The sequence below is a fragment of the Siniperca chuatsi genome, linkage group LG16 (genome assembly GCF_020085105.1).
Source record: "Siniperca chuatsi isolate FFG_IHB_CAS linkage group LG16, ASM2008510v1, whole genome shotgun sequence".
Lineage (NCBI taxonomy): Eukaryota > Metazoa > Chordata > Actinopteri > Centrarchiformes > Sinipercidae > Siniperca > Siniperca chuatsi.
The window spans coordinates 28,534,542-28,544,541 of NC_058057.1; the positions used below are offsets into that span (position 1 = coordinate 28,534,542).

The 10,000-nt window shown below is 46.9% G+C and overlaps 2 protein-coding genes and 1 long non-coding RNA gene across 11 annotated transcripts in view; 1 reads left to right on the forward strand and 2 right to left on the reverse strand.

Annotated features, from left to right (window-relative positions):
- bub1ba (BUB1 mitotic checkpoint serine/threonine kinase Ba) overlaps window positions 1-3,805 on the reverse strand; it is an 8,499-nt gene extending 4,694 nt beyond the window's left edge. For 3 of the 8 annotated variants that reach the window (XR_006374822.1, XM_044168174.1, XM_044168171.1), the window contains exons 1-7: window positions 3,695-3,805; window positions 2,848-2,893; window positions 2,380-2,570; window positions 1,142-1,239; window positions 780-889; window positions 603-700; window positions 467-495 (exon numbers count right to left, since the gene is read on the reverse strand). Coding sequence is in view for 7 of the 8 variants with exons in the window: in XM_044168174.1 (XP_044024109.1) it covers window positions 467-495; window positions 603-700; window positions 780-889; window positions 1,142-1,239; window positions 2,380-2,570; window positions 2,848-2,879 (558 nt within the window). In the remaining variant the exon portion in view is untranslated. The remainder of the gene's footprint in view (window positions 1-466; window positions 496-602; window positions 701-779; window positions 890-1,141; window positions 1,240-2,379; window positions 2,571-2,847; window positions 2,894-3,694) is intronic. The other 5 variants (XM_044168175.1, XM_044168173.1, XM_044168172.1 and 2 more) reach the window with 3 other exon arrangements.
- Window positions 3,806-4,738: 933 nt separating this feature from the next.
- Window positions 4,739-6,119, reverse strand: LOC122862687. The gene is made up of 2 exons (XR_006374829.1): window positions 6,079-6,119; window positions 4,739-5,860 (listed from the first exon to the last, which is right to left on the reverse strand). It is a non-coding gene; the product is annotated as an uncharacterized LOC122862687 (long non-coding RNA).
- A 1,098-nt stretch (window positions 6,120-7,217) lies between these two features.
- LOC122862655 (kunitz-type protease inhibitor 1-like) overlaps window positions 7,218-10,000 on the forward strand; it is a 15,983-nt gene continuing 13,200 nt past the window's right edge. Inside the window, exons 1-3 of one of the 2 annotated variants that reach the window (XM_044168194.1) lie at window positions 7,218-7,851; window positions 9,180-9,340; window positions 9,735-9,876. In XM_044168194.1, the coding sequence (XP_044024129.1) occupies window positions 7,437-7,851; window positions 9,180-9,340; window positions 9,735-9,876 (718 nt within the window). In that variant the 5' untranslated portion in view covers window positions 7,218-7,436. The remainder of the gene's footprint in view (window positions 7,852-9,179; window positions 9,341-9,734; window positions 9,877-10,000) is intronic. The other variant, XM_044168195.1, reaches the window with a different exon arrangement.

Consider the following 10,000-nt stretch of genomic DNA (forward strand, 5'->3'; position numbering starts at 1 on the left):
GTGCCCTGCCACACCTGAAAAACCAAATCTAAAGACATTTAGGACTTTTGGACAAACAGTGAAGGTTTCAGTCAGGTTGTCTGTGGACATCAGTGTAAATAAAGTTTAGTTGATCTAAAAGCTCACAGCACAAAGTCTGAAACTTCACTTCCTGTTTACTTACACTATTAAATCTCATCAGTTAATTTAAATCAACTCTTCTTTTCTCATTAACTCAGTAATTACATCAGTTTGAATCATTTTAATTTAATGAAGTTGGAACAACGTGAAATTAAAAGTTACTCCAACTTTTCCACTTTCACAGCGCAGCAGAGTATCAGCCGAGGGAAGCGACAAAAAGGGTTTAAAACTGTTGATTTGGCTCCTAAAAGATGATCAGATGTGTTGAAGTCTAACAGTCCGATAAATGCCGGGATCTGGTCTCTGAACCTGTTCGTGTGTCTGAGGGTTTGTTAAAGAGACAAACCTGAGAGAGTTCAGAGGCTCCGACAAAACCTGAGAGACAAACAAACAGCAGACAGCTGGTTATTGAACTGCGACAGGCAGAGATACAGAGTGAGAGCAGGTGCTGAGACTCACCTGGACCAGGACCACAGACTCACCTGGGGCTGGATACTGGACCTTCAGACACAGTCCTCTCTCGTCCGGTCGGAGGAAAACATCATCCTGCAGCTCGTCTGCAGACGTTTCAGAGCTTCTGCTTGATGAGAAAAACATCAGGAGTTTGATTCCAGCTGATTCACCCGGAGGCGTGAGGACAAGAGCTGCGTGATTATTACCCAGCAGGCCGAGCAGCAGCAGACCGGGACTCGTCGTATATCTGGAAGGACGTGGCAGCTGGAGGTCCAGCAGAGTCGCTGATCGGAGAGGCGGAGCCTTCGGGAACCACCTGAGGGAGAACAAAGCGTTTGACATCAACTGAATCTGTAGTTTTTATTTATCAGCTGTGGCATCAGTCGCCTGTAGGGGGGGCCAGTGAGTCTCAGCACCAGCTGACAGAGAGGACTGTTCTGGGCTCAGCTCTTGGGTCTTTGGGATGGAGGGGGTCTCGGGGGCTGATTTAAGGTGATGAAAACATGAATGTTAATTCTCAGCGGTTGTAGTATCCGTAGTAACGGTAGTGTTAGTAACAGCAGCGCACCTGTGGCGTCCGGATCAGTGCGTCTCTCAGAAGTCTCTGCTTCTCCTCCAGCTCCAGACTCAGCTGCTCCTTCACCTCCGTCACACGTCTCAGTTTCTCTGCAGGAAAAACAAAGCAACGGCTGAATATCGGCCCGCGAACGCGTCACGAGGTCGGCCCGTGAGCGTGTCACGAAACGCGTCACGAGGTCGGCCCGTGAGCGTGTCACGAAACGCGTCACGAGGTCGGCCCGTGAACGTGAACGCGTCACGAGGTCGGCCCGTGAACGTGTCACGAGAACGCGTCACGAGGTCGGCCCGTGAGCGTGAACGCGTCACGAGGTCGGCCCGTGAACGAGAACGCGTCACGAGGTCGGCCCGTGAGCGTGAACGCGCGCCACGCAGGTCGGCCCGTGAGCGAGAGCGCGCGCCACGAGGTCGGCCCGTGAGCGTGAACGCGTCACGAGGTCGGCCCGTGAACGAGAACGCGTCACGAGGTCAGCCCGTGAACGAGAACGCGTCACGAGGTCGGCCCGTGAACGCGTCACGAGAACGCGTCACGAGGTCGGCCCGTGAACGCGTCACGAGGTCGGCCCGTGAACGCGTCACGAGGTCGGCCCGTGGCGTGAACGCAGTCACGCAGGTCGGCCCGTGGCGTGAACGCAGTCACGAGGTCGCCCGTGGCGTGAACGCATCACGAGGTCAGCCGTGGCGTGAGCGCGTCCGCGAACGCATCACGAGGTCGGCCCGTGGCGTGAACGCATCACGCGAGGTCGGCCCGTGGAGTGAACGGCGCCACGAGGTCGGCCCGTGAACGTGAACGAGTCACGAGGTCGGCCCGTGAGCGTGAACGCGTCACGAGAACGCGTCACGAGGTCGGCCCGTGAGCGTGTCACGAGCGCGTCACGAGGTCGGCCCGTGAACGAGAACGCGTCACGAGGTCGGCCCGTGAACGCGTCACGAGGTCGGCCCGTGAGCGTGAACGCGTCACGAGGTCGGCCCGTGAACGCGTCACGAGAACGCGTCACGAGGTCGGCCCGTGAGCGTGAACGCGTCACGAGGTCGGCCCGTGAACGCGTCACGAGGTCGGCCCGTGAACGCGTCACGAGGTCGGCCCGTGAGCGTGAACGAGTCACGAGGTCGGCCCGTGAGCGTGAACGCGTCACGAGAACGCGTCACGAGGTCGGCCCGTGAGCGTGAACGCGTCACGAGGTCGGCCCGTGAGCGTGAACGCGTCACGAGGTCGGCCCGTGAACGCACCGTCCAGCTCCTGTTGTTTGCGTTGGTTGAATCCTTCAGCTCTCAGCTCTTCGAAGCTGAACTCCGTTCCTCCTCTCATCAGCAGCTCTTTACAGTACGCACTCCTCTGAACGGCCTCGCCCTCCTCCTGAAGCCCCGCCCCTCTGCTCAGGTGCGTCTGCGCTGATGACGACTCGCTCTGATAGGCCGACCTGCAGCCAATAGGGAAACACACGAATACTTCTGTGATCTCAGAATTTAAATATGAAACATTTCTCAGTTTGTTTACTGACGAACTCTTTTTATTTGAACTGTAGAAGTAAAATCAAAGCGTGAGTTCAGATCACACGACACGTTCTGAAAACGTTTAACCAACGATGTCGGGATCATAAAACGACACGTTTGATTTCCAGAAATAAAGAAAAAGTAAATCTTCTTGTCCTCTCCGGGCTTCGGTACTGAAACACACTGATGATGACGAACACTTACGATCCCACCTGCACCAGCAGCCCCTCCGCCATGACTGCACCTGGACCTGACGACCAATCAGAACACACCAGTCAGCCTGAACCAATCATGTCACGTCTACAGACATCAGTCATGAGAACATGAATAACAGACCTCATGAATCAATAACAGTAATAATTATAAATGTAATTTGCACGCACAATAATGAATTACAGATATGTTTTAAAATGAATATTCAGGTGCGCGTGAATTCTGTGAACTCTGACATTAACCCCTTCAGGTTCAGGCAAACTAAACACGACAATCAGTCATTATTCAGACAGGTAGGTGGGCACATTTAAGACCTGTGATCAGGTGTGATTTGACATTTCATAGAAACAGTTATTAGTATTCTCTCTAATTAAATAAAAAATTAAATCACCTGATTGGTCAATAATGAGAATAAGTGAATATTCTGCTGCATTAACCTTAAATCTGCCGCTAAACGTGAAGCCAGCTGTGGCCAGGTGTGGCCAGGTGTTACACAGTTAACGTTACATCAGCTCAGGGCAGAGAGGAGCACAGAACAGTACAGAGTTAGTTTTTGTTAAAACAGCTGGGATCGGACCCGGACTGGAGCAGAGATGGTATCATGTCACAGTCAGTCTCAAACCGTATCGTAGTTTGACCGCAGCTCTGCAGACAAGCGGGTTTACTGTAAAAGGCCAGAGATTTGAATGGAGTTTGGCGCAGCTGTTAGCTAATGCTTCTAACGCTGCCTATCACGTCAGGGAACTTCGTTCAACTTTCAGCTTCAGTTTAACAATGTTTTAATATTTGTTTCTTCATAATCACGTGAAGGCGTGAACACAAACTGCTGCTTTCTTACCTTAAAGTTCAATAAAGTCCCAGAAAAACAATATCCAAATCGGCAGTTTTAAACTTCCTGCGGCGGCGCTGATTGGACGACTTGACGACAACAATTCAAACGTCACTTCCGGCCTGGGGTCCATGCGGTTATAGCGCCCCCGCTGGTTGGAGTGTAGACTGTTTCAGAGCCTCACTGGACCTATAATGATCTATGTAAAGGTAGGCGACTCACACTTTATTAAACTTGGCCTTCATATGTATATATATACACACACACATATATACATATATATATATATATATATATATATATATATATATATATATATATATATATATATATATATATATATATATATATATATATATATATATATATATATGTATGTATATGTATGTATATATATATATGTATGTATATGTATGTGTATATATATATGTATATATGTATATATATATACACACACGTATATATATATATATATATATATATATATATATATATATATATATATATATATATATATATATATATATATATATATATATATATATGTATATATATGTATATATATATATGTATGTATATGTATATGTATATATATATGTATATATGTATATATATATATATATATATATATATATATATATATATATATATATATATATATATATATATATATATACATACATATATATAGACCATTTTCACAATTGAGAATGACTTCCGGATGGGAGCCGAAACGTCTTGATTCTGAAAACAGCGTCCAGATGACTACGACTGAAACCTTTTCTACGCTGGACCAGTCCTGGACGAATGAGGGACGACACCGTCTCCTGGCTGATGATAATATTTTGGTTGTTAAGGTTAATCTGAGGTTTCAGTTACATTCGCGTTAAAACAAACCAGGACAGTTTCAGATGGAGGTGTCTGTAAAATATCAGGTTTCTTTACACAGATCAGCTGGTGTGTGCAGTGAGATCATCATGGTGTTGAGTTCATGAACATCGGACATGTTGGTTTGACACAAACGACAAACAGCGAACAAACGAAACACTTTCCTCCATGAAAATGAGACATGATGAAGTTTATTAAAGGGTTGCTGTCTTCAGGCTGAAGCAGCGGCGCTCTCTGCTGGTCACACCTGATACAACACAGAGACTGAAACAGGAAATAAGTTTACATTTTTACACACTTTCATTTAGTTACTCTGTTATTTGTATTTATCTACCGCTGTACTCTGTCCTCCGGGAGCGCCCCGTCATCAGACTGGACCGACAGCTGAGTCCAGTAAAGACCTGGAGCTGGATTTTCACTCTTTATTCTCCAGGTCTCACTGAACGACACCGACACAGAGTCACTAATACAACTGTTCAGTCAGTACTGTGTGATATTACAGACACACACTCCGCTGCAAGTCAAACTCATCTAAACAAACAAAGAAGCAAATGTTTAAAATATTGCAGCTGACACCTGAAACCCTGTTGGCTGTTAATCAGCTTCACTGAAGCCACGGCTGTTTGTTCCAGATGTTTACTCCAGATGTTTACTCCAGCTGTTTACTCCAGATGTTTGTTCCTGATGTTTGTTCCTGATGTTTACTCCAGATGTTTGTTCCAGCTGTTTACTCCTGATGTTTGTTCCTGATGTTTGCTCCTGATGTTTGTTCCAGCTGTTTACTCCAGATGTTTGTTCCAGCTGTTTACTCCAGATGTTTGTTCCAGATGTTTACTCCAGATGTTTGTTCCAGATGTTTACTCCAGATGTTTGTTCCTGATGTTTACTCCAGATGTTTGTTCCTGATGTTTGTTCCTGATGTTTGTTTCAGATGTTTACTCCAGATGTTTATTCCAGATGTTTGTTCCTGATGTTTGTTCCAGCTGTTTACTCCAGATGTTTGTTCCAGATGTTTGTTCCTGATGTTTACTCCAGATGTTTGTTCCTGATGTTTGTTCCAGCTGTTTACTCCAGATGTTTGTTCCAGATGTTTGTTCCAGCTGTTTACTCCAGATGTTTGTTCCAGATGTTTGTTCCTGATGTTTACTCCAGATGTTTGTTCCTGATGTTTGTTCCAGCTGTTTACTCCAGATGTTTGTTCCTGATGTTTGTTCCAGCTGTTTACTCCAGATGTTTGTTCCTGATGTTTGTTCCTGATGTTTGTTCCCTAACTTCTTTTCTTCTTTGCTGAACACAGAAAACAACAACAATGTGAGAAACAGCAGCGAGAATAAATAAATACAAATTAACAAAGTAGATAATATAGTAAATAGTAAATAATAATATCAGAATCAGAAATCCTTTATTGATCCATGAGGGGAAACTCTTTCGTTACAGCAGCTCGCTGTCACACAGGAAGAGAAGCACTGAGCAAAAATATAATACAGGTCAGAAACACTAAGTACCTGCTGCCCTCAGCCTGCTGCCCTCAGCCTGCTGCCCTCAGCCTGCTGCCCCAGCATGCAACAGCATACAGGACAGCACTGGCCACCACAGACTCATAAAACAGCCTCAGCATCGTCCGGCAGATGATGAAGGACCTCAGCCTCCTCAGGAAACAGAGGCGGCTCTGGCCCTTCCTGTAAACAGCCTGAGTGTTCTTGGTCCAGTCCAGTTTATTGTCCATGTGGACTCCCAGGTACTTGTAGTCCTCAACAATGCCACACTGACCCCCTGGATGGAAACCGGGGTCACTGGTGCCTTGGCCCTCCGTAGATCCACAACCAGCTCCTGAGACTTTGTCGCATTGAGCTGCAGATGGTTCTGCTCACACCATGAGACAAAGTTCCCCACCACAGCCCTGAACTCAGTCTCAACACCACCGCTGATACATCCCACCACAGCAGAGTCATCAGAAACCTTCTGAAGGTGGCAGGACTCTGTGTGGTAGCTGAAGTCTGTGGTGTAGATGGTGAAGAGGAAGGGAGAGAGGACAGTCCCCTGAGGGGCCCCAGGGAGAGAGGATGGTCCCCTGAGGGGCCCCAGTGTTGCTGACCACGCTGTCCGACACACAGTGCTGCAGGCGCACGTGCTGTGGTCTGCCGGTCAGGTAGTCCACAATCCAGGACACGAGGGGGGCGTCCACCTGCATCGCTGCCAGCTTCTCCCCCAGCAGGGCAGGCCGGATGGTGTTGAAAGCACTGGAGAAGTCAAAAAACATGATCCTCACCGTGCCGGCTTGTCCAGGTGGGTGTTGATGCAGGTAAGCAGGAAGACGATGGTGTCCTCGACTCCCAGCCGGGGCTGCAGGCGAACTGAAGGGGGTCTATAATAATAATAATAATAATAATAATAATAATAATAATAAAACTTTATAAAGTACAAAGTGCTTCACAACAAGAGAAATAAAACAGCCAGCTCAGGATCTGCTTTCAGATAAAAACATGAAATCAACAGAAACAGTTTTTATTTCTTCTTTATTGGTTTAATAACTGAAGTGTAATTCACAGATCCAGTAATGAAGCACTGAAAAGTGTCACAACACCTGAGTGACGTCGGCCACGCGTCATCCTAACTGGCCCGTGAGGGGAGTGTCTGGTGTCTCTTCCTGTATGTGAGCAGGTGAGACACACCTGTGGAGTCCGACAGGAAGCGGCGGCAGCGGAGCAGACGGAGTTTATTCTCAACGATTTGACGTTTTTACTAACGAGGGAACGGAAAACGCTTCCGTTTCTTCCCTGAAACCTTCGGAGCAGAGCGGCGAGGCGCGGCGGGACAGGTAAACTGTTTTCTTCCCACCACATTCACACTGACCGCAGCTGAAATGCCTCCACCCTCCTCTTCCTCCGTCTTGCTGCCTCTCCTCCTCCTCCTCCCCCTCCTACGGCCCGCCGGAGCGGCAGAGGACGCGCACTGCGGCGGCACTTTCCGCGCGGGTCACGAGGACTTCGTGCTGGACACGAAGTACGCGGTGAAGGCTGGAGCGGCTCTGCTGGCCACCACGCACGTGCACTCAGCGGAGGCCTGTGAGCGCGCGTGCTGCGGGGACCCACAGTGCAACCTGGCGCTGCTGGAGCCGCGCGACACCGGAGCGGCAGCGGCGGAGAACCGCACCTGCGTCCTGTTCAACTGCATCTACAGAAACCGCTTCGCGTGCAGGTTCGTGAACGAGGCCGGATACCTGAGCTACATCAGACAGGCCGTGTTCCTGAAACACCTGCAGGGACCGGAGGGATCAGGTGAGTCCGCACCTGGATTATTAAAGTGCTGGAGGGTCAGAATCATGTCAGTACATCAAAGACACAACAGGATCAATGCAGGGGGGTCATTACAACACAGTCTGATCACAGAGAGGCTGATCCACCTGAGTCCAGCACCTGAGCACACCTGAGCACAGATGGTGTTTATATTCACAGTATTCGCTCTTATGTGATCAATAACATCCAGTTACGATCAATTCAAAAGAACGCAGACGTGCAGTTCACCTGGCGGGACTGCGGGGCAGGAAGTAAAGTGTGCGAGTATCATCAGCAACAATACGTTAACGTTAAAGTGAACGTTCACTTTAACACAAAAACACAGCATTCCTCAAAATGTACGTTAACGTTAAAGTGAACGTTAACTTTAACACAAAAACAGCATTCCTCAAAATGTACGTTAACGTTAAAGTGAACGTTAAAGTTAACTTTAACGTTAAAGTGAACGTTAACTTTAACACAAAAACACAACATACCTCAAAATGTACGTTAACGTTAAAGTGAACGTTAACTTTAACGTTAAAGTGAATGTTAACGTTAAAGTGAACGTTAAAGTGAACGTTCACTTTAACGTTAAAGTGAACGTTAACTTTAGCATAAAAACACAGCATTCCTCAAAATGTACGTTAACGTTAAAGTGAACGTTCACTTTAATGTTAACGTTAACGTTAACACAAAAACACAACATACCTCAAAATGTATGTTAACGTTAAAGTTAACGTACACTTTAACGTTAAAGTGAATGTTAACGTTAACGTTAAAGTGAACGTTAACTTTAACATAAAAACACAGCATTCCTCAAAATGTACGTTAACGTTAAAGTGAATGTTAAAGTTAAAGTGAACGTTAAAGTTAACGTTCACTTTAACACAAAAACACAACATACCTCAAAATGTACGTTAACGTTAATGTGAACGTTAAAGTGAACGTTCACTTTAACGTTAAAGTGAACGTTAACTTTAACACAAAAACACAACATACCTCAAAATGTACGTTAACGTTAATGTGAACGTTAAAGTGAACGTTCACTTTAACGTTAAAGTGAACGTTAACTTTAACACAAAAACACAGCATTCCTCAAAATGTACGTTAACGTTAATGTGAACGTTAAAGTGAACGTTAACTTTAACTTTAACACAACATACCTCAAAAAACATCGTGAGTTCGGTCACGTTTGTCGCTCAGGAGTCAGAAACACAGTTAACGTTAACGTGACTCACCTGCCCCAAACATCGAGACGCACCATCGTTGTCCTGAAAGATTGTTTATGAAAACTCATCTCTCTGTGACATCACTCTGCGTGTCACCAGGTAAGCAGGCTCCGCCCATCGCCATCACAAGTCCCGATGTCATCGTTCAGCCCGGAGCGACGGTGACGCTCAGCGGCATCGAGAGCCAGGCGCGGAGCGGCGCCCACATCAAAAGCTACCAGTGGACTCTGCAGAGCGGAGGCGAGGGCGTCAAGATGGAGGTAAAAACTCCAGAGTCACAGGGGGCGGGGCTTAAACACAGGTAGAGGTAACCAATGGGCAATCGGCTGGAGAGAAACAGCTACTCTGATTCTAACAAATTCAGTGTGTTCAGTGCAGCAGCGTCCGTGATACCAAACTCCATTGAAAATTCCTGCAGGTTTTAGTCTGCCTTGTTTTTCTACCCAAACAGTGTTTCTGTACAGGTGGGTGCGCAGGTAAATTTGGCACATGTGATCCTTGACAGTGCTCAGTTTTCAAAACAATCCCAACGTTTGTGTTTGGATTGACCTTTTTAAAGGCTGTTGCTGAAGGTTTTGTTTGAAGTGGAAGTGTCTCTTGTTACTGTGCGTGATGAAGTTTTAAATGAAGATATTTCTGAATGTGATTCTGCAGAAGACCGATCTTCCTGACCAGGTGCAACTGTCCAACCTGCAGCCGGGCTCGTACGTCTTCCAGCTGACCGTCACCAACTCCAAGGACCAATCGGACGCTGCCACGGTCAACGTCCTCGTCCTCAGCCCGGAGCTGTCCAGCTGTGAGTGCTCATGGGAAATGTAGTCCACTGATGATTCTGCTGGTTTTTTTAAGATTATAGCCGAACGCGCAGGAAGTAGTGTTCATGTTGTGGCTGTAATGCACTCTGCAGCCTGTAGGGGGCG